Source organism: Oxyura jamaicensis, chromosome 20, assembly GCF_011077185.1.
Source record: "Oxyura jamaicensis isolate SHBP4307 breed ruddy duck chromosome 20, BPBGC_Ojam_1.0, whole genome shotgun sequence".
In the NCBI taxonomy this organism is placed as follows: Eukaryota; Metazoa; Chordata; class Aves; order Anseriformes; family Anatidae; genus Oxyura; species Oxyura jamaicensis.
In genome coordinates, this window is record NC_048912.1 from 12,522,940 (window position 1) to 12,546,843 (window position 23,904).

The 23,904-nt window shown below is 54.8% G+C and overlaps 1 protein-coding gene and 1 long non-coding RNA gene across 5 annotated transcripts in view; one reads left to right on the forward strand and one right to left on the reverse strand.

The window, feature by feature from the left end:
- LAMA5 (laminin subunit alpha 5) overlaps positions 1-23,904 on the reverse strand; it is an 86,917-nt gene that overhangs the window by 42,675 nt on the left and 20,338 nt on the right. For all 4 annotated transcript variants that reach the window (XM_035343904.1, XM_035343902.1, XM_035343903.1 and 1 more), the window contains exons 3-6: positions 8,268-8,385; positions 4,991-5,109; positions 3,782-3,952; positions 3,217-3,314 (exon numbers count right to left, since the gene is read on the reverse strand). In XM_035343904.1, coding sequence (XP_035199795.1) covers positions 3,217-3,314; positions 3,782-3,952; positions 4,991-5,109; positions 8,268-8,385 — 506 coding nt within the window. The remainder of the gene's footprint in view (positions 1-3,216; positions 3,315-3,781; positions 3,953-4,990; positions 5,110-8,267; positions 8,386-23,904) is intronic.
- LOC118176724 lies at positions 508-13,915 on the forward strand. Its single transcript, XR_004755507.1, has 3 exons — positions 508-518; positions 9,430-9,434; positions 13,762-13,915. It is a non-coding gene; the product is annotated as an uncharacterized LOC118176724 (long non-coding RNA).

Sequence of the window (23,904 nt, forward strand, 5' to 3'; positions counted from 1 at the left end):
TCCAGCCACGCAGCCCAGCTCTTTAACATCTGAGCTGTTTGAAAAGCATTGGTTCAGTTCCCAGAAGGCAAAAAGATGGCCCTCAACGAGTCAGAAGCATGTTTCAGATGAAGAAGGAGCTATTTATTTACTCTGCTCTACAGAGTTAGCAATGACCTCTCAGAGAGCTCATCTATCACGGCAGCTGTACTGCACCTTGTGTCGAGTCCATGCTGGTAATGAATTATGGACAAACGTTCACGAGCTACAATATTTACATGTTTCATTGATTGAATATATACAAGGAAGAAGAGGGAGCGGCTGCGCTCACATAGCACACGTATTTCCTGGCCATCCAGCCGTAAACATAAAACCACAACCTTCCCACTGGAACTGATGCTCAACAACAGCGTGTAAACAGTCTGCAGCGAGTGTCTGTGTCACAGCCCAGAGTGGCACACAGGTGCTGTGGTATCTGGACTGGGCCAGAACATCACACTAGGATCAGGAAAAAGCGCCCCTTTCTCTAATTGCTTCCAGTTATATGAGGGAGAGAGAGCCACCTGCGAAGGGGCACACGGACTGCACAAAGGTGCCAGCACACAGGGTGCTTTCCCTTCCAGAACGGGAAGGAGCAAGCTAGCATTCAGGATGAATCCAGCAGGAGGAAAGCATTCCTGACTTCCTCCCGCAGATCTGCTTTCTGACCAGCCAGGCCTCTGTCTTTAAATACCAGCATCATGTTATCTCCAGCATCAGGCACAGAATCAGCAGCTCCTCTGCTTGTCTCTCCTCTTGCTCGTACGTCTGTGACGGAGCAATGAAGGCACAGAAACAGGAGCTCTTATCAGGCAGAAGCAGAGCGCTCGCAGGGTCCTCCCGAGCTCACATCCACGGCAGCTGCATGTCAACACACGGCTCCTGCCTGGGCTCTCTGTTTGCAACACGCCGAGTCCTTGCTGATGCTTATCTCACTGCTCACAGGGTTTGCCAGGAGCAAGGTCTGTGTCTGATCCTGCTGGTGCTCACCTTTACCCAGGAGAACTTTACTTCCCAATGCTAAATTCAGCCCGTTTGACCGTAGTGCAGAAAGAGACGGGTGTAAGAAGTGCAACAGACCCTTAAGGGGGCTGGATCTGCCCTCACAGCGGAGGGCCTTGCACACACACACACTCACACCAGATGTGCTGCCAACATACCGCGTCTGGAAGTGCAGCCTCCAGAACTTGGCACTTCAGAAAAACTTTCCTAAGCTGGATAAACATCATCATTTATGGCCAGGAAGTCAGCTCATGAACATGCTCCATCATGTCCTGAAATCTCTGCCAACATTTCTCGCTTACCTCACTTCTATCAAAGTGCTCATCCTGCCTTTCTGGGCAACGGGAACAAAAAGCGGGCATGTGCTGAAGCGGGAAGTTAAAACGAGAGGCAGAGACCTCCCAGACAGGCTGAGACATAACTGGGATTTTTAACAGGGCTGGGCCAAATCACATTCCTTGCCTCCCCCTGTTTGCATTTCCTTGCCCTTTCGCTGTGGCATGTCAGCGTCTGAGGAGGGAGGACATGTGCAGCGAGACACACCGCGCCTCCCACTCGGGGTTGCACTGAGTTCTGGACGAATGACACAGTCCTGACAGCTGAGGCCGATGACACGAAGGGACGGCGTGTTCCAAGCCCCAGCTGCCTCTGCAATGCCTCCGGCTGTGCGGGGTTGGGGCAGGTATTGCTGTGCTGGCTCCGCGCTGTGTCAGGACGGGAGGGGTGGGATGAGGCCGGCAGTGCCTGCCTCGGTGGGAAGGCTGCACACAGCTGCTGCTGAAGCCTTGGAGAAATAGCAGGGCTTCACCAATTACTTGTTTTCTCAACCAAAATGCTGCCCCCAGTATCAGATTTCCACCGACTTCTCTGGGCTTGCCAACAGGGTACAGTAAGGCCATGATTCTCTTATTTACCCAGCTTCTTTGTCCTGACGGATCCCAGAGGGCCTCACAGATGTGCTGTGCTGGCTGTGCAAAGCACCCCAGGAGGAGATGGTTCCTCCTCTAGGCAAGTGCGATCTGCTCTGGGTGAAACGCAACAGCTGCTCGCTAACAAGTGCTGCAGCTTTAGAAAACAGCTTGGGGCCTGCAGGGAAGATGCCAAATGCATTCAAACGTGAGTGGAGGAGATGAGTTCAGGGCAAGTCATCAGCAGAAGTGGCATCAAACAATGATCCCAACATATTTCTCCTCCCTCAATTTTCCCTTCCTTCCTGTAAACCCCTGAGCCATCAACGTCAAGGCATTCCCCTGTTAAAAAATCACTCTGCTCTGGTACAAGGGTGCACAGCGCATCCAGCAACACCAAAGTCTAAAACGAAAACAAGGAACCATGCACTCAAATATTTATGAACTTTCCTTTGTCGGGGAGTTAAGCACACTGACGCAGACTTGCTTTTCAATACATCTTTGTTTTAACGCTTAGCAGCTTTTAATCTTGGCTGGGACTCACTGGAATTTTATTTTAGAAGATCCAAAAGCTCTACATGATCCTTATGAGAAAGTAATATAAGCTTCCCTCGTCCAGCTGAATCGACCCATCATAAAGGCAACATTCAGGATGCAAACAGATGGCTAAGACACAACACTTTCATGGTCTGAAGAAGCTCTTTGGCATTTCGAATTGCTGAGGCGGATGGGAAGAGTCCTCTGAGCCAAAATGTAACTGTTTTGCATGCTCTTGTTCTTTTGCAAAGAGTATTTGTTTAGCTACATACGTAACTTGTCTATGGTTCTGTGAGTATAACTGAACAGCAGTCTCTACTTTCTTGGGAGACCATCCACATCGGAGAGCATTGCCCCAGTTCTTAAGAAGCCATGTGGGAAGCAAGAGTCTTCTAAGAACGGGTTCAGAACACAGCCCTGGGCTTTGATGAGAAGCCTCCTTGTTCAACAATATTGGCTCTGCGTGCTCACCTTCCTGCTCCAGCACTCTGCCCCCATGGGGATGCCAAAGTTGCGTACAGGGAAACCACACCAGGGAGCTGATCTGTCCGAAAGATAGATGGGCAAAACATCTTTCGTTTTTGCTACTTTGGCTGAACTAATTTCCAGTTTGTTCCCAGGGCAGAGCCAAGAGCAACAACACCAGCACAATTACGAGCTCAGGACAGGACTCAGCTCACACTGCTATATTTCATTCTTAGCACAACCATTAAAATGCTTTTACACAGAACTGGTACTTTGAAAAACATACCTGTAAGGGTCGTTAGGGTCTTTGGCATCACAGACATCTGCATGGCCGTGGCAGACACAGCGCCCTCCAATGCTGATATCTTTGATGCTGTAGTAATACTGGCGAGCACAAAGAAGTTGGCCGTTAATATCTTATGAATAAGCTTCACAACTCAGGACTTTAACCAGTAAAATAACGCGTTGGAACATTTTCCTTACACCAGCAAGCCTGACCTCATAGGCTGCAACATCTGCCTATGGAAAGGCCTGCCCCTGCTACCAGAGCCCATCAGCTACAAGCTGGGTGTCCCAGCACAGCCAGAAAGCTCTGTGGGACACCAGAAAGCGTTTCCCAGTTTGATGCTGTTGGTGCTAAGAACAGCTCTTCTCAACCAGCCCCTAGCTCTGAACACAGCAGTGGTGGCACCCACTGCAGACACCTTCTGCTTGAGGAGCCCAAATGTAGAGAGGAAATTCCCATGGGCAACATCCAGGGATGTCTTTTCCCTAGAGGTGGCACGCATACCCCTGGAATACCCCTCAAACACTTCCGCCTCATGAGCAAGAAGGATCAAGGTCTGCCTTACCCTCCTGGTCACCGTAGGGTCCCTTAGAGCTTTGCCCATCAGGTGCCCAAGCAGAGTGTTTGTCTGCAGGAAGCGCAGTCTGATGTTGGTGGCTTTTGTGAAATTCCGCAGGAGAGGAGAGTAGGAGAAGTTCATGGCTCCCGGGCGCCCGTTTACGAGAGAGACAACAATCTGAGAACACAAGGAAGGAAAACAAATCAGCGTCATCCTCTGATATGGGAGGAAAATAATCTCTCCCTCAGCTGAACCCAAGCTTTATCCTTTTTCAGGACAACTGAATCAGTTCCCTGCTGGTCTTGTTTGTCTTAACGCTGAGCAGTGTAAGTGGCATCCAAAAGCCAAGCAGGAACCATTTGATAGGAGCACTTTCAGTCACTGAGAAAACAAACTAGAAATCTGTTGCCTTTTTACACAATTAAAAAACTGCCAAAAATATCAGCCCTGAATGTCTGTTCCCTAAGCAAATTTCTAGCACAAAACATAGCATGAAACATAGCACGGCTCTGTCCTTCCTGCCCAGTCACTGTTCATACCAAGGCTGCTGCATCCCTTGAAGGATGAGCAGTTCTAACGTCTCCCGTCCAATGCAAGCGCTTGCCCTGCTCTGCCTGCTTCTTCTTATCACCTGCCCTTATAGAGGAGTACAGATTTTAACCTAAGCACTCTCCAATATGCAAGTTTTTATTATCAGGCTCTATTTTCTCTTCTTCTTTGCTGTCCTCCTCAAAAGCCTCCTGCTGACTTACGTTTCTCTGTAAAGAGAAATAGTCATGGGTTATCCACGCTTCGCTGCCACTCCTCTGGGTTAGCTGGGCTGTGGCAGGAGCAGGGGAAGGGCTGAAGAGCTCCTAGGACTCACGCCCTGAGCACAACTGCAACTGGAGGCAGTCAGGTCCCTCCAGACTGCTGCACCCCATGGCTATTTTTGCCGTGTAAAAAGAGGCACAAAAGGAAACAGGCAACAGGAACACTGCTTCCATCAGCCTGGTGGCACAGCCACAACCCAGATGTCCTCTGTGTTCTACCAGGGTTTGTACGCTGGGAGGACAGAGGACTTTCTTCATCCATACAAGGAAGAATTGCCCCATGTCTAAGAGACTTTACCATCTGTTTCAGTGGCCAGTCACTTCACTAGCATGTTTTTTTATTTTTATTTACAGCCACAGAAACCCTGGGAGCCCCAGGGGATGAACATGTGCAACAGCTCACCTCCCCATTTTCTAAAGGCACGATCCGGGAATATTCAGTAGTGCAGATAGCGTGGTCGTCCTTGGTGATACGATCCACGGTGTGCAGTCCGAACTTCTCAATGCAGTCCCTCTTGGAAGCTGTATCAACCAGAGATGAAAGCGGTAAGGGGAAAGGAACAATTCAAAGCACTGTACTGATTTCTCCACGCTAGCCAGCAGGAGAGAAGGGTCTATACTCTTTGTTAAGCACTGATGAGGTAAAGATTGCTTTGCATCAACTCTCTCGTTGATAACACACTTGTGCTCCACTGCTGAGAAAGCAGGGAGTCATCGTGAGAGTAATAGGCATCATCAGAAATTCCTCCAAAACACCTCAGTGCAGTGAATTAACTCACAGATGGAAGGTAGGAAATGGACGTTGCACCGACTGTGACCACCTGCAAAAACGTGCCCTGCAAGTCTGAGCTCTAACCCATCTGAATTTGTTGTCTTCATTTGCTGATGTGGAATTTGCTACATTGCTCCTGCTGAACTGAAGGGCTGTTTGCTGCTGGAGCTCTGCACCTGATTCACCAAGCCTACAAAACAGAAATGCTGAAGCTGCTGAGAACTGCCCCCTGGGGACAGCACCTGAGGGCTCCTGCCACTACGTGGCAATGCGAGGCCAGCCAAAGCCAGGGGACAGGCACCACTGGGCAGTCTGCAGGCCCTACAACCTGCTGTGGGGACCCTGCTGGGCTCCTCGGAGCTGGACGTGATGCTGCATGCCACGAGGCTGCATGCCACGAGTCTCCTTGCAGCTGCAGGGATGCCCTGGCTTCCCTGCACAGCCATTCCTGCAAGCCCCGCACCTTGCAGAGCCCACAAACCCACTGTGACCGTGCTGGGGCAGGAAAGGACCTGATTCTGCAGTGTGGTGAGCCCCATGGGGCTGCTCCCCCAGGGAAGAGCCTGGCACAAAGGCTTCTACCTTCCCACCCCCATTTCATCCATGTCAGGAGCGCTCAGCACCGCCTGCCGAAGCGCACGTCGCTGCAGCCCTCGGACGGCATCTCCACGGCGAGGAGAGGGAATCCAAGGCAGCCAACACGACCTGCCAGCGCTGCTCAGCTCACGTGGGGAGCTGATGAGCAACACCAGCCTAATCCATGGGAATAACCCTCCCTAAATCTGCTGCAACGTGCCTCCAGCTGGCGTGCCTCCTGCCCCGCGTGCTGCACTGCTGGGTGAAGGCAGGCAGGAGGTGCGGGATCGGTGAGCACAGATGGCTTCAGCCTGCCCTGCCTTTGCCTCATGGCCACCTACACCTGGTCTCCAGCAACGTGGTCCTGCTCCATGAACACTGCTGTGGCAGCAGCAGGGGCTGAGTTTCATCCTTGTGGAAATATTTTAGCTCTGGTGTCTCGCCCCTGAGCTCTGCCTCACCAGGTGCTGCTGTAAAGGCAGCTTATTCCGAAGCCCCAAGCGAGGAACCTGTCACTGCTGGCGTGAGATGATTGATCTCCGGAGCACCGCCATGGCTGAGCAGAGACAGGATGCTCAGCAAGAGCGGCTCCTCAGGAAAAACAACAATCTTTCCCAGCTACCTCAAATCTCCATGGCTGCGTGAGGCAGAAGCCGGGTGCTCTGGCTCTGTCACCAGCTGTACTGATGCCCTCGGGCAGGACTTTCTGTCTCCGAGCTAAGACAGTTTCAGTTAACCCATGTTTTAAGATGCTTTCCACAACGTCATTTCTGCCCTCCTCCTGCAGAGCTGAGCCCAAAAGCACTTCAGTGCCCTGCCCGGGACAGCCTGGGGAAGCGAACGCCTCCCACCAGGGATGGTGTCACCCCCAAAGGCTGGCTGGCGTCTCTGGAGAGCGCTTACAGCTCTGCCAGCTGCTTTGAACCACCCTAGTGAACCGCAGAGTGTTTTTGTTAGACCACCTACAGAATTCCCCAAGCCAAAAATAAACCTCCGCAAAGGACTTGTCGTGCTAGCGGAGCCGGCACGTTTCGGACCAGCAACCTCTTTATTTCCACGGGAATTTTCCACTGGGCTGTGTCGTTACATCTCGCTTCTTCTCAAGGGGGGTCGGCGCGGACAGGGCTTGATGCCGCAGGAGGGAAGAGAGCTCCAGATGTTGCAGCGTTGCCACTACAAGCAGGAACAAGTACGGAGGGCAAGAGCTCTGCCCCAGACTGTGCAATAACAGAACTGTAATGGGCCCCAAGAGAGGCACTACGGCTGGAAGGGAAATTCTCCTTACAGAAGAAAAAACCAAAACAAGCAATTTGACAGGAGCGGCTCCCCCCTAGCACACAGCAGAGGGGAGAATCTGAGCGCTGGAGAGGAGCTGCCATACCAAGGCAACGCAGCACACAAAATGCCTGCAGCTCCTTCCTGCACAAGAAAAGGCCAGCAGAGCTAAAGCACGGGCTGACAGGTAACTCAGAAATACGAGCCCCGAGGGGCAGCCCAGGGCAAGGCCTCTGAGCGTTCCGAGGTCCCTCCATGACAGGTTTTAAGCTCTGGTCGTAGATCTTAACTCTCATCTTCTCCCAATTACTGCTGCTGCTTCTGGGAGGGGGACGGTGGTTAACGCGTTCCTCAGATCTGGCTACCCCACAGACCCCGTGGGACAAACTGCCAGAGAACCAGCGGCTCCTAAAGAGATCAGGTTTTAATCAGAGAACTGGGACGGAGGGAATTCAAACGCTCGGATGGGATTTCTGGAGCCTCCTTGTCCAAGTGCCTCCTCTGATCCGATCCGGCCAGCAGCAGGACTGCGGCTCCCCACCCGGCCCAGGCTGCACCCCAGCTCGGGTACCCGGGAAGGGGAAGGGGGCTGCCTCCTGCCCCCAGACCTCTGGGTTCCTGCAGCCACCTGGAAGTGAGCTGCGGGTTTGTTTCTGGAGAGCTGAAATATGCAAGTCTGGGCAGTAAAGGGCAGACAGAGAGAGGAGATGGTAAGAAATCGGAGGTTCCATACCTAGACCAGCAATGCCCAACCGCTGATGCTGGTGCCAGCTTTGGCATCCACAGAGATCTGGCTGGGCACCGTGACAATACCTTAAAAAAGTACATTTAGCCCCACAGAGCAAAAAAGTCCTGCCCTGAGGAGCACCACAACCTCACCCAGCCGCTACGACCTGAAACTCAACTCTCGCAGCCTTACTGGGCAGGAGACGTGTACCACGTCACGGCAGTGACACAGAAACAACTCCAGGCCAGCTCGGTGCTTGCACTTGGGCTTCCTTTTGGCCTCGCTACCTGGCGCTATGCTGCAGCTCCCTCGTAACGCCGCCGTACTTACAGGCAAAATACTGCCAGGGCTCGTAGGTAAGGCCGAAGTCAGTAGATCGCTCCAGCACCCAGAGGTCAGGACGAGGAGAATTTGCAAATTTGATCAGGACATACGCCACGTGGAAGAGCTGAAAGAGAGGAACACAAAGTTAGTTGGCTGCTCAAAGCTTCGTGGAAACCACGCGGAGCTTGGGGGCTCCCAGCTGAAGAAAGGAGCTGCTGCTCTGCAGAGCCTGCTGCTCACAGGCAGCTCGTGGAGCAAAACCCTCCGTATCTGAAAGGATGCTGATACGATGCGGCTGCTGGAGAGAGACAGATTACGGAGCTCAGCTCCCATGAGTCTGAATGCAAACAAAACTCAGACTTTGTGGCTACGGGCCCTACTCAGGAGGCTGTGCTGGGCGGCTCCTCAGACTGAGCCTCGACCAAGCAGTGGCACCAGAATCCAGCACCCACGTCCTGCTGAGGGAACTCGTGCTGGCCTGACCCCACCAACGAGCTCTGCGAGGTGATCACAAAAACCTGCTAAGTGCTACAAAGCCTCAGGCTGCTTCGGGGTACCCAGTGACACCCCGAACTGTTAACATCTGCCCGGAGCCTGGAACACCCCGTGTGCACCTTGCACGTAATACCACAACATTACATACTTTTTTTTTTTTTTAAGGCTCTGCACCTGACAGCTCTGCTGCACCCACACAACCTCCGTTTCGAGGTTGGTTGCAAAAAAGCCCCGTAATGCTCCTCTCCCCCAGGCGCCGCAGGTACAGGAGAGCAGGAGACCCACTTGGCTCCAGCACGGCTCCACCGCCGGGCTGCCCCCATTCGTCTGGACACTGACGTGCGCGCACGCAGCCTTGCCAAGAATAAAATAAATGTACTCTTTAAAGAGCTAAAACGTCAGCGCTAGAGAAAAACAAAAGCCCCAGCAGAACTTCCCTTCCCCGGCTGGCACGGGCTTGCTCCAAGAATCCCCGCTCCATCATCCTGTCACAAAGTGAGATTTAAAGGCAAATAAAAGTTCCCTTATCGGAGAAAATTCCTAACATCAAAACCAACCCAACAGGGAGTTCAGTGCTCGAAAAACAGATTTACGGCTCAGCAGTCCCTCCTCGTACAAAGCAGGTTCTGTATGAGCACACAGCCCCCAAGGATTACCCGGGACACGTCTGCAGGGAAGGTGAAGGCTGGCTCCGTGCCTGCCTCAGCGCAGGGGCAGCGGGAAGCCGCCTGCACCTCGGCCCTGCCCCAGCCGCACACGTCACGGAGTCAGAGGGTGAGTATTAATCATAAGAGGCCTCCAAAACAGCCCTGCCGGTGACTAGGCTTTTTAAGGGGAAGGGAAGAGGCAGCAAAGAGGCATTTGGAGCTACCAGGTCACCCATGAAGCGCACGCCTTGCTACAGCCGCGCAGATGAGGGGGTCTGAGCGCTGTCGGGGCACGCGGAGCACGGCAGGGCCGTCGCAGGTCGGAGGCCGTTCTCCAGCTGCGAAGGGGGCAGGAGCGTGGGTTTTGCGAGGACTGGTGCAATCCAGAGCGAAGGAATCGAAACAGTCACCCAGCACAGCTCCCGGCTGCCAAAAGCCTTGTGAGCCCAAGCAAGGGGAAGAAGACATTTCACACCGCTGGAACCTGAAGGAAACCAGACCTAAACGCTGCCTCGTATTCTCCTCTGCTTCCCACATGGTATCAAGGCCCAGGAGACTAAGGTTTTTGGAAGGAGCGGCATTTTCTGCCCGCTTACCCTCCCAGCAGAGCTGTTATTTGCTAGTGAAAGAGGCTTCAGCTCAGGATGGTTTTTTCCTGCTTTCTCTGCAGGCCCTGTTCCCACAGGTCAACATCTGCCTCTCGGCACAGGAGCAGGGCTGAGCACTGGCCGGCGCAGTCACGCCTTCCCTCCGCTAGAAATCCTCCTGCAGCTTTATTCTCCAGGGAATAAACCACTGCTCCTGCTGGAAGCTGGCATAGTTTTAACTGGATGGAATCTGCTGCGGCTCCCGGGTACCTGCAGGTGTTCTGGCCTCAGGCACGTGGTACCTGGTCTGGCGGTACCCAGCCTGAAGTGACAGCAAACACCCGACGGTTAAAGAAGGCACGATGTAAAATTCCTTCACTCGCCATTTCTCGTCTTGCAAAGCCAGCCAGCTACGAGTTTATAGTCAGTAAATTCACAGGGTTTCTGTGGGGTCCTTCTTGCTTTCCAGTTCGATGCTGGAAAGAAAGGTCCCTAACCAAACATCCTCGAGTCCCAGCTCCTCGCATCCCCCTGGCTCTCAGAAGTGCTCTGAGTCACGATGCAGTCACACCAGTGCCCGGGGCAAGTGGTTTTCTGCACAAACACTGAAACTCGACTCGAAGCCAAGCCTGGGGCTCAGTGCTTTGTAACGGGAAGCAAAAAAAGGCCTCGTGCTGCCGGCTGCACGCTCTGCCACAACGGTGCTGGGAGCAGGAGCGGCAGGGTCGGGGAGCAGGGCGGCTCCTGGCCCAGAGGAGCCCTCTGGACCTGCAAGGAGACGTCGCTGGTGTCAGCACGGCTGCAGATGTGGGTCTGTGCACGTCCACATGCCCGGGGAGCAGCAGGGCTCAATATCCACGACCAGGGCCAGCATGCTAACTTCTCTCTCACTGCAGCATTTTGCAGGAAAGAACTTCTGGGGCCTCGCTGGGTCAGCCACAGCTCAGCCAAAGCCCAGCTCAGGTTCTCCTACCCCGCTCCTGCTCCCAGAGCCAAACACCATTCCCTGCTCCATTAGCACTACTGCACGCTGCTGGGCTGAGCTTCCTTCCAGCTGGGACCGCAATTTTGGGACACAAAGCAGCCGGCCAACATCTCACACCCTCTTCTTTCCAGCTCTTACGGGCTAGGCCCATCTCCACTCGGAGCACAGAAAACATTCAGGGGTCTGTGACCGCAGGGAACCTCCCCCTGGAACGGGGCCGCTTCCTGGTATTCAGGGGGATGTCTTGTCAAATCTGCCGAGTCCCCTGCCTCGCCATCCCACACCCTTATCTCGCGGAATATGACAGCCTGCCGGAAAAAATAAAGGCAGGTCGCTTGCTTCAGAAGTGCACGCGCTGAGAAAACTCACAGAGCTACAGAGATGGAGCGGTCACTGCAAAAATAGAGCTGGCAAAAAAGGCAGACTTTTCATTCCATGTTTAGTTCCAGTACAGTTCTGCCCCACCAATATTGCAAGAGAAATGGTTGTGTTTTTTTTTTTTTTCCAGTGCCTTTATTTAGCTCCTATTATCAGGCAGATGAATAAAAACCTCTGTGCTCCCAGACTCTTAGGCAATTTCTTTTCCCTTCTCCATAGGGGAGGGAGGTGCAAACCAGATCCGATGCACACACTTGCACCAGGCGAGCAGACCCCAGGCTCTCGCCGTCTCCGAAGAAACACCAGGTACAGCTCACCCCCCCTTCCTTTCACAGAGAGCATCCTCTGCCCATCCGCCCTCCTGCGGGAGCAGCACACGACAGCGAGCTCTCCCAGCTCCTGGTTCCCTGTCTCCAGACACCGCTCGCAGCCTTCCAGCCCTTGGAGACACGTGAAAACAAGACAGCGAACCCGAAGCTGCCACATCCCTGCCACGTCCCGAGCTTCTTTGGCGAGGCCTCACTCGTACTCCTCCGAGGTGCCGCAAAGCCCCGCAGCACCATTTAACCAATAAACCCCATCTGCCTCGTACTTTTTTTTCACAACAATCCGTTGTAACGCCGGCCGCTACGTGCTGACAGACAGCCAGAGCCCCTTTTTTGGTCCTCTGACAAAAGGCGCGAGCGGGCTGTGCTGGCCGGGCACTCGGCGCAGCTCTGCGCCCAGCCCCGCAGCGCGCGGCAGCGGTTCACACAGCGAACGACGCTCTCCTTTTCTGCAGGACAGATTTATTACCTTTGGCACCGGCTTTTGAAAACGGCACCAGGCAGAACCAAAACAATCCGTCTCTTCCTAACCGCCGCCAAATCCCCCGCGGAGCACGCCTGTGGGTAGCGTTACCAGCGCGGCCGCGATGCCGCCGGAGGTTTCCTGGAGGTATCAGATGCGGCGGGTCAGCAGGTGCGGCTCGGCAGCAATAAATCCCTCTCTGCAGGGCACACGAGGCCTCGGTTCCTCCCAAGCCCACCCAGCCCCAACGGCCCGCGGGGAGCACGTCTCGCCTCCGGTCGCAGCCCCAAGGCTCTGCGCGCGCCTCTGTCCCTGCAGGCAAGGATGTGGAAGGTGAGGAAGCCCCGGAAAGCCAGAGAGCTTCTGACTTGCCCTTGAATTTCTCCAGGTCAACAACCTGCCCCTTTTAGACCTTCTGCCTGCAATCGTTTATTGTCATCGAAGCAAGGGATTTACTCATTAACTGCCTGGCTGACTCCTGCTGAGCTTCAGCTGTCCCAGAGCAGCTTTATTTCCTCCTCGCCCAGCCTTCAGAATCCTTCCTCAAAATACCTCAGTATTTAGCTGCCGGGAGGTGTGTGCCTACATTTAATCACGCGAGAACCATTTCAGCCCTTCTAGGAAGGAAAAACGGTGCTGGGGTTATTCCGACGTGGCTGGGGGAGAGGCGAGTGCTGAGACTTGGGGGAAAGGAAAGGGACTGAGCTCTGCACTAAGCCATTTTCAGGTTTTTCCCTGAAAACTCAAGAGTTTTATTGCGAGGGAGATCAAAGCAAACACTTTCCTGCTCTCCACAGGCTGGGAACCACAAAGCCGCATGAAACCTGCTCAGTGTCATAAAGCAGCAGCAACCCAACCTTTTATGATGGTATTTGCTGAACAGCTCCTGGTCAGTCCCTTTCTAAGCAGCTTGGCTTTTGTGGCCAGCCGACGGACCCCTTTCCACAAAGGATTTTTTTCTTTAAATGCCACTTCTGAGAAGGATTTGGCTTGTTCGCCGATTTCACACACAGCTCTGCTTTATCTTCGCAGCATCCTCCTGGGCGAGCTGTCCCTCCCTGGGCAGCGCCTCCTGCCAAAAATCCTCGGGGGACCACATCCACGGCTCCCGGCACGAACCCGGGCAGAGCGTTGCCACTGCAAAACCTGCGCAGCCCCGGCTCACCAGTGTCCCCTCGGAATTCAGGAGCTGGTTTCTGCGCTAGCCCCGCAGCCAGCCCGCTGTTGCCGAAGCCAGACGCGCTCATGGGGAGTGCAGGTCACTGCAGGCATCACAGCAGAGCTAAATGCGGTCAGGGCAGAAGGGCACGGCTGGAATTCCTCCAGATGATGCTCCAGCCACTTCCAGATAAGGATTCGCCCACCCCAGGCTTTCACTGTGCATTAGGAGATATCGTGCACTCAGCTGCCATGCCCTTTGCACTTTCTAGGCTGGTGGGAGAGGTGTAAAATATCTGCTTAGAGACAAGACTTAAATATTTGTCTTTTAGCCCAAACTTGAACTTGCACACCCCCAGGGAAGGGCTAAGTGGGCTCTCCTGCCACCACAGAGCCGGTGTCCTTAGGTACCCCGCACAGGAGGATAGATGCCTGCCCCCAGGGCCAGCCCAGCCCTGGAGCTTCTGGAAATGTTTTTTTGGGAGCCAGGTGTTCCGGGAGAACATCTGCACGGTAAGCAGCTGGCAGGATTAGGGGCAACTCCCACCGGGCTCCTCCAAAGGGCTGCGCTCCTCCCAGCAAAGTACGGCTGTACTTGGAAAGAGGGGTAAGGAGAAAGGGACTCTGAGAAGAAAAGGGGAAAACGAACGTCAGCCTCTGGGCTCACGGAGGCATGAGGCACGCCAGCAGGCAGCGAAATGGTGTGTGCTCGTGCAGAGCCACCTGATGCGCACAAGTGAAGAAGGTGAAGTGCTCGCCAGCAGCTCCGTGCAGCTAGGGGGGCAACGATGCCCCCAACAGACCCGGTATGGCAGAGGAATTTCCCTGGAAGTCACTCAAATCCCAACAGCCGACCCAAGCCAGCCACCTCCACAGAGATGGCTTTGAGGACACACAAAAAATGCTCTTGGGGCTGGTTTTTCAAAGGCTCTTTGTACGTCGCCTTAATTCTGCTCCCTGGATCTACCAGACGCGTGCCGCTGCTTTTAGCAAAAAGAAAACCATGCTAGCAAAGAGTCTACTCGCCCAAAAATATACAGAGAAAAATGAGCTTTTCTATAAATAGAGGGCTCAGGGAGTTCCTGCTTGCTAATACTACCGGGAGCGCTCGCAGCCCAAGTCTGAAATCGCCACGAAAGCACGGCTGGGGGACGCGATACCACAGCAGTTATCTGAGGCAGCGAGACGCAGCTCTCCTCAGGGAGCTGTCACTTCTCACGCAGGGAGAGTCTTTTTTTGGTAACTCCGCAAGAACCCTTCTCTCTCCTTGCTCTGTTATTCTTAGAAGGCTTTTTGTAGGGATTTCGGTGTGTTTCTAAAATAGCATCTTGCAAGTTTCATCACCTAATGCGTGCACGACATCTGCTTTGCATAATAAGAAGCAGTAAATAAATGAAATGAAGCAGTAAGTAAATGGAAAAGATAAACTATGAAATGAGATCTCTGAGGGAAAGTTTTTTAGAGCTATTGCTTCTAAACGGTTATTAATAGACAACCAGCCGTCTCCTTCTTTTCCGTGTCATGACAACAGCTGGAAGCCAAAACCGATTCATAACCAAGGCGAAGAGCAGCAGTGGAGGACCCAGCGGGCAGATGCGGCTTTACTTGTGCCCCACAAGCCTCAGAGATTTACTTTTACTAATGGGAAAAGAACTCATGCAGGTTTTAATGCCAGATAGATTTCAAGAGCTAAGAGGAAAAACATCTCCAGGCGCACCACCCCACATTTTAGACCATCCCCGACCGGGAAGGCTGCGGCCAGGCTCCATGCCCAGGATGAAGGACTCGGAGCCTCCCAGCGAGCCCCATAACGGCGCTGCTCTGCGAACAAGCCTTGCGAGCCCACCTGCTGGTTCTGCAGGGCTCTCACCCACAGGGGTGACCTCCCTCCAGAGCGGTTCACCCCACTGCCACCTTCACTCGGGGAACGATCTTGCACCAAGATGTCAGGAACATCAACTGGTTCATTTGAGAAGGAAGCCTTGACCAACGGACAGCGCGCACGTCCGAAGGAGGGAATGGCACGGTGTGTGCCCCCACCTCTCCCAGCACGGTTACAAAACCATCCATCCCCTGCTCCTTGTGTTACCGGAGCTGGTCGGGGGCTTGTTCCCAATAGGATCCTGCTTGTGCTCCCCGTGGGACACGCGAGTAGAGCAGGAGCTGCACAGAAGTTGTTCAGCAGCAAGCAGAGGCTGACACCAGACCTACACCCACCCGCTCTGCGGCGAGGACGGCGAAGTTCAGTGGCAGCACCCTCCGACAGCCTTCCCCGAGCTCACGGCCCATCTGGCCCCGGCACAGCTGATGGAGAAGGAGTCATGGCGCAAACAGCCATGGGACACGGACTGAGACAAACCAGGCATTTCTGCTGCATTTTTCAAAGGGTTGTGGAGGAGGGAGAAGGTCTAATTTTAATGAAAACCATGTCCTCCTTTTCCTCCCCAGTGACCGACCATCTCTGCGCAGCAGCGCGAACACGGCCTGGAGGAGAGCCCGGCCCAGGCCCCATCTCCTGCGGCACTGACCAGAGCTGTGGGCACAGGGTGGGACCTCTCGGGGCACCCATTCCTCAGACAGAGGAGAAGGGGCTTCAAGTCAAGAGCCCTGTTGCTTTTAACAACTGCCTGCTATCTCCTGTTTACTAACATGCGGTCTAATAGGGTAGAAACTCTGACCTTGAGCACAAGGAAAAGAAAGAGTCCCATTAAAACACCGTGTTCGTCCCTCCTCCAGCCCAGGACAACATTCCCAGGAGAGGATTTCCCCGGGAGGGTGTCAGTTAGACTGGGAGCAGCGCCAAGCTCTTTCCCATCTCCTCTGACTGTAATTTAACAGCTTTCGCTTAATTTGGTTAACGGTTCACCCAGCTGCGTGCATGCCAAGATGCAGACAACGAAGCGCCCACAGTCACGGATTATTCTGCTGTGAAAACACCCAGAAGGAATCCGTGACTTTGGCAGCAGCCACGACAAAAGCCCGTCACGAAACACGGCACGCTGCAGACCCAGGTGGATGGGCACAGCTGTGGGACAGCGCGGGTCCAAGAGCCCCCGCAGCACAGCCCCAGGTCCCCAGCGAGGTTACATCCTCCAGGCCCTGCCGAGAGGAGGCCGTGGGACAGCAGAGGGGCTCTTCTGCACCATACCTCTGATTTCTGCTCTTCAAGCCACTGCCAGCTCGGGGCACACATGACACAGCCGGTGCGATGCAAAGCGTTCACGTCCTTACAAAGAAAAGTCAAAGCGAGGCCCCAACAGATCTGCGAGCGGAGCGGCCTCCCCCGGAGCCAAAGGCTCCCACACATCCCAGGAGGAATTTCGGCTTGCGCTGGGCCAAAATTCCTCAACTTCCTCCCAGCAGCAAGCAGCTCCTCGCTAAGAAATCCGGTGTGACCTTTCATTCTGCTTCATTTCTTCTGTTCCGCGGTCAGAAACCGGCACAGCACAGCACGGCCTCCTGGTTTTGCCCAATTTCTGTATGGAAAGGGTGTGGGCCCCTGAAGATCAGCTTGGGAGTGCTGCAACAAACCACAGCGGAATAACGCCGGGCACCTTCACTGCACTGCTCGTCCCCAAGGGAACACCAGTTGTGCTTAAACGGCACGAGAAAAAACGGGGTGCCTGACGAGGAGGGAGCCCCGTGAGGGACCTTGTGACTCAGGGCAGGTGTAAGAGACAATCCTTTAAATTGACCGAGATTTAAAAAATTTACCTTTTCAAGCAAATTACTGATGATGTCGCACAGCTTTGAACACAACGACCTCGTGTCTGATAACACGGTGCTCCGAGCTACACCAAAAGCTGCCTGGGGCACACCGCGCGCCCAGCTGGCTGGCAGCACGGCCGGGCCGGCTGCCTTGAGCTTGCAGGGCCGGCTCACCCTCAGTCCCTGCACAGCGTTATCTCTGCTCGCAGGATTTACCCCAGCCTTTTATTCCCTTATCGCCAGCTCCTTCCTGCCCGGCTTCAAGAACATTTAACAGCACAGAAAAGAGCGCGAGCTAAAAATGTGTATTTATAGAGAGATTTATACGCACGCACACCAATCCAGCTCTGACAACCTGACTACTCAGCAGCGGTGGCAGAGGCAGGATGGGGTTTTGCATGCACAGAAGAGGAGAAGCAGCCTCCTCCGGCCAGTTGGGATGGGATAACGGCAAAATTCCTCCGGTGCCTTGAGTGCATTGTGGTGAAGCGTTGCTCCGGACTCAGCCCGAACCAGCCAGATCTACCTGCGGCCCATCGTTTGTGTCACGCAAGCAGCAGCTCTGGGTTTGAAGGAAGGGGAGAAGAGAAAAGGCAAACATCTCAGCCACGTTTGTGCCGGGACCATAAAACGTGGTCTGTCTACTTTGGGGCATGGGGGACTAGTTAAGCAGCCTCTCTACCAGCCACGTGGCAACCCTTTTAAAACAACTTCAAACCAATTGATTCCCGAGGTTGTGTTTTTGAAGACACAGCGTAAAAACGTTTCCCACGAGCTGGAGAAAACAACCTTCTGTCGGGCCAAGGAGACCACGTCCTAGAGAAGATCTTCGCTAGGAACATCTGTTCATGTCTGCTGGGAGAAATCTCCACGCCCAGGAGCCCCGGCTTGTCCTTCAGCACAGCCCCACAGGGTCACAGACCTAAGCAGTGCTGGGGCACCCCCGGGATGCTCATGTGCCAGCCCAGTGGGGGTCTGGCCGTGACCAGGGCCCCCAAAAAGCGCCGAGCTGCCCTAATCAGCAACACGCCAGGACAACGAGTTGTGCAGCTCCCCTCCTCTGTCAAATCCAAAATAAAAAGAAGAAATATAGAAAATATAAATATGTAGATGTAAAGAAAATAAGTAAATAAACTCAGCCCCAAGCTCCCCGGTCCCAGCACTTCCCCCAGGGGCCGGGGCTCCTGAATCACAGCCACAATCCGAGGCCAGGCTCCCGCTGTGGGATTTCTGCTCAGCCCCTATCTCCAGGAAGAGCGCGGTTACGACACCAGAGGCACCATGCGAGACAAACGCAATCTCCTGAGATAAGGCTCATCTGCGGTGAAAGGAAATTGGCTGCTTTGTTCCCAGCCAGAGCTCCTCTCTAAGCACCTTTCCGTGTGCGCTGCCATCCCCTCTGCTGAGTCTCGGAGCGCCGTGGGTTGGGGCCAGTGCGGAGCCCAGGAATAAATAAATCAGCGAGCGGGCTCGCGGCCAGCACAGCCAGCGGCAGCGAGGGCTGTGGTCGTCGGTGGAACAGCCCCCCCAGGACCCAGTTAATTGGGCCCTTTCGACTCGCTTCAGCTTTTGAAAGGAGGCCACTGTCCTGCACCGCTGTTTGCTCACTGCAGCAGCAAACTCAGCCCCATCCATCACAGCCCGGTGCTAACGAAGGCCAGCGATCAATTAGCAATCCCCGCCGCAGAGGTTTCTGGAACCTAGATGCGCTGCAGGGTTTTCACCTACTCTGGCCACGCTGTAAGTCCCTCACAAAGCAGCTTTGAGGTCATCTGGGCCATTCGAGTCTTGTGCTATTTTTAGGGCTCCAAACCGTGGCGGGATATCCGGGAAGACTTCACAGATTTCGTCCAATTCCCACAGAGTTCAGGACCCAATTGCTCACCAACTCGTTCTATCCTCAAGGGCTTCTTCTTAGTGTTTGTCTTACTCCCTCCTGCTTTCGTTGGTATTTTAATTCCTTTAAAAACATTCTTATTAACCATCATTTTAAAGGGAAACACATGCTGCCGTCTTTGAGGGCAAAACATTTTCAAGTATTTCCCACATCGGGAATGAAAATCTCCAACACGTGAGGAGTCCTTCTGCAGCCTGCCTCTCCCGTTAGCTTTGGGCTGGGGTAAGGGAAAACAGGAGAGGCCAGAAGGATGGAGACGTCGTGAGAGGTTCTCAGGCATGGGAGAACACCACAGATTTCTGCTATTTGGTGTCAGCAGAGAGAGCGGTTACAGCAGGAGCTCGCCCCAGCCCACAGCAGCGTTCAAGCCCGTTCCCATTCCCACGGGGGTGGCTGCACGCCCCTCACACCCCGCACAACACGCGGGCTGTGCGAGCGCTGCCTGCTGCCAGCCGCAGAACCAGGACCACAGCAGGGCCTGGCGGCTCAGACAGATCCCCTTCCCACTTGGGGGACCATGGCTTCCTTTCCTGTCTGAGAAAGGCTTCGGTTGCACTTCCCAGCTCTGCTCTTTCTCTGCCGGTGATCTCATCTCTCACTGGGGGCTTACTCTGATTCATACTCCTTTGAAATTTGGCAAAACCTTCAGTATTTCCCTCTTGCACCGACGGATCATCCGCAGCATCAGACGAGACGTTGCCTCGTTCTGCTCCAGGGGCTTATTCAGAGACGCGTCCCGATTACACCACGTTCAGCCGAGCTGAGTTAGATACAGGGTTGCTGCTAACCATCGATGACAGCCCCCTCTCTCCATCTTTCCCTACCTTTCCAAGAAGACGCTTTCTTTTCTCTCCAAGACGACCTACGCACTGCCACCGCAGTCCCACCGTCACCACGGGGACTGCCTGGGGGAGCCCGGCCAGAGGCAGCCACCACACACAGCAGCTCCTGCAGCTGCCCAAAGTCATCTCCTCTAACTCCTGGCACCTTCTTGACCAAAGAGGCACGTGCCAGACCTCAGAGACTTAATTTCCCAAGGTTAGGAGGAACAAACAGAAGGCTGTGTCCTGGGACCCTCCTGCTAGTGGAAGTGCCCTGGTCATGCTGGCCCGGCCAAGACCAGCAGAAGCACGCAAGCCGGAGCACCCTTGCTATGAACAGAGCCAACCCCGGCAGAGGCAGCAACGCTCCCCAGAACTGGAATTCAGCCCTCCTCCTAATCCAAAATAGCCCCATCGCCAGCTCGTCGAGATCACTCCAGGACTCGAGGGCTCAGGGGTCAGATGAGGAGAGAGGCGCCGGGGGCTGGAGAGGTGCCGCCGAGGCAGCGACGCGCGGCACGCTCGCTCAGAGGGGCTGCTGAGAACCGCTTCTTATTTCTGCTTTCCTTTTTTTTTAATTAATGCAAAGCTGCCTACAGGTAGAACTGGACGCTCCGTTGTTGAATCTGCACCCCAAGAACAAAAGCGACTGCGCTCAGCCTAAGGACAGCCGATGCGTTAAGGCAAGACCCCAGCACCTCCCCAGCCCCTTCATCATGCCGGTGCTTGCTCCCCGCCGCGGCCGGCCCAGCCTGCCGCACGCTGCTGTGCGGAAAACAAATGATACTAACCCGCTTGTCTACAGCACATTATGCTTTGAATTATTTATTGCCACCCCAATCGGAAGAAAGAAGCATTTCTCTCTCGGACATAATGAAGAACACATTTCCAGTACTTAACAGCTGGAAGCCGGAAAGGTAGCCAAAGAAAATCCCTAACTATTTTTTTTTCCCTTTAAAGTAAGCAGCTGGAAAACTCATTTGCTGGGGAAGAGGAACCCTCCCAACCCAAGTCAGGGAAAGAGTCAATTAAACTCGGTCACAATTCACAGGCAGGAGCTGATAAGATCACATCATGAGTGTGATATCAACCGCGCTATTGATAGTTTCTGATATTTTCTGGCTGCGCCTGGCAGCTTGACTGCAGTGGGATGAAAAGAGGTCGCTTGTCTTTAATGAAATCCAGCAATTCCCCTGGCAGAGGTTTCCAGTGTGGTTTCGATCAGCCACTGAACTATCAGGGACTTCTTTAATCCCTTCCCCACATCTCAGCAACCGATGCGCTCCGGGCGCTGCTTGGAGCTGTCCCTGGGCCCAGCCCCTCCAGCCCAGGTCAGAACAGAGCAGAGGCGATGCTGACTGGGACGTGCACGCAAACCACTGCTCTGCCTTGTGCTCACACCAACCCTGCGAAGTCCAGGGAAGCCCTAGAGCTTTCCTCCCCGTTACACATCGCTCTCTGCTCCTTCAGCGCATCCCAGGGGCTGGAGGCAGTCACTGACTTAAATGTCCCAGGGCAGCGGCGTTGAGCCGAGGTGGGAAGGAGCGGGGCTGTGTTAGCTACAGCTCTGTGCTCTCCATCGCGTCTGAGACACGGAGGCTTCAGCTGGTGTGGGGCAGCCCAAACCTGCCCCTGCCACAGGCACTCAGGTGGTCCTGGAGAAGGTGTTGAGCTTCTCGCCCAGGAAAGCTCCCCTGGAGGACGCAGCGCTCGCTTTTCCCAGACGTGTGGGCAGCTGACAGCAAGGTCCTGCCGCCGATGGGCTGTCTGGGAAAACGTTTCTCCTCCAGATTTCATGACAGGTTCGAATTCTTTCGGAGGGAGGACTAAGGCGGGGTTGTTTTTTAAATAGGGGCAGTGTTATTGTAACTAATAAGAGGACATTAAGGGCTCGCTACGTGGCAGGACAGCAGGCAGTCCCTCGGGGGCAGCTGCTGCCTGTCCCCAGCGTGGCCGCATCCCCCTGGCTGTGCGGCAGAGGCTGCCAGAAGCGCTGCAGACCTCCCCATGGACCCAGCAGCAGCTACGAGGGAAGGTGTGATGCAGCCTTCCCCTGCCCCATCCTATATGCTCCGTCTCCTGTAACTGCGGGCAAGAGAAGTTTAAAGATGTCCCAGCCCCTTACTGACCCCAGCCCAAAAAGGCAGGAGCTGTGCCACCTCCCCTGCTGCGGGGACGGGTGACAAGCCTCTCCTGCCCTGAGCAGCTCCCTGGCTGCCACTGAACAGGCACGGGGAGAAGAGCTGCTGCTCCTGGCAGCTGCAGGGAGAGAAGTTTGCTCACGCTGTGCTCCAGCGCTCAGTTCTCTATCTCAGCAAGCGATCAGGCTGTGCCAGAGCAAACAGGACATCAAATAAACAACGCGTTAAGAAGAAGCACGCTGCAGACACGTGCGGTCGCTCTGGTCTCGAGCCCCAGCAGCTCCCATGGCTCAGACATCTGCAGCAGCTTTGCTCTGCTTGCCGCAGAGCCTTGCTTTTCTCTGACCCACCCCAGGACCGCCGAGCAGGTAACCTGGCTGCAGAAAGTCCAGCCCCAGATGCAGCAGCTTTGCTGAGGACTGATGCTTTCCAAAGTATCTCCAGCTCTCCTGCTCAGAAACGTATCAGTGTGCAAGAGGCCAACTGCAAACATCACTCCTGAGGGCACTTCTGCTCTCGAATTGCTGGCCTGTGGGGCACGCAGGAGCCCCAGCAGCCAGGCACTGGGGGACTGAACTTCCCCGGGTTGGAGGAGCGGTGTGCTGTGTCTCAGGCCGTGCTCCTGACCTAGTTTCAAACCTGGGCAGTTTCTGTTGGTCCCCGCGTGGTGCTGAGGCCTGCCGTGCTCCCGGCAGTGCAGCTGTTACCCCCTCTCCCTTTCAGCAACCTGACCCCGGGCAGCTATGCCACGAACGCGCTCGCATCCTGTCCCCCCCAGCCCCGTCCCAGCCCTGGGGACATTGAGACGCACAGGACAGCGGCACCGAACCACACTGGGGCTCGCTGCTGACGTGAGACGCAGACGTCGGGACGTGGGTAAAATAAACCCCAAAGCCTTACAACCTCAGCGTGCCTCCAAGAGCCGCTGCGTGTCCTCGCTGTCCCCAGCAACTCGCCTCTGTGTGGATGGGGGCAGCGGGACGGGCAGCTCAAGGCCATACGCGGGGAGGTGTGCGCCCCCCGGCACTGCTGCACCTCGCTCCTCTGCCACACGGCAAGAACGAAGGGCACGAGGCCGTTATTCTGGCAGAAGCAGAAGCAGTGCTACAGAACGTTACGCCCCTAAGAGATTAACAAGGAGCTTTTAATGACCTGGTGTGAATAACCCGAAACACTTCTACAGCAGCTGCAAAGAGCAGCAGCCGTCTCACTTCTGTTCTTCGCCTGATGCTCACAGCTCTTCTAGAGGCCGGGGACTTGTGAGCGTGATTTAGCGTTTAGTGCAGAGCTGTGTACAGCACGACATAAACACCGGGGGGACAATAAGGGGCTCGGGGAGAACAAGCAGCAGCCCTCAGCAGGACACAGCCCATCCTGCACGGGCTCAGCTGACGAGCACTAGATAGCGGTGCTCTGCGGTCCACGGGAGGCCATGGCGCTGTACAGCCCTGCTCCCAGGGGTAGGTTTATAAATATTTTCCAGGATAAACATTTGTAAACAGCGCCTTTCAACTCAGCCGAGAACCAAGTCTTGATCTCCTGCTCTCAAAGAGAATCATCATCTTCAAAGGAGGGGAGCAAAGCCACTCATGCCAACGGGGCAGCTACAAGCAATCCGCCCTGTTTGGCACCAGCCTCCAAAGCGGTCGTGGGGGTTTGTGCTCGTGGTGTGCCCACCAGGCCCAAGCCTCCCCTGCAATGCCTCCCCGCACCGCTCCCAGGAGCCGGGTACGTCGCCCCGGCTGCCTCCAGAAACGGGACCTGCCTGGGGAAACGCGATCGCCTCCGTGCCTCTGCTGCGAGGGACAGGGGTCACATTCTGCTGAGATCAGAGCAAAGCAGGCTGGCATCCGACTCCGAGCCTCACTGTTCATGAAATCAATACACGGCCCGCGGTGGTAACTTCACCTCCTCTGCTCTTTGAAGGGTTCCCTCCCTTCCCCCTCCGCCGGCCGTGAAAGCAGGCACTGGGTGGTCCCTCCCAGGCCTGTAAAATTGGCTTGTTGAAAGCCTCAGCAAAAGGAAGGTCAGATGCCT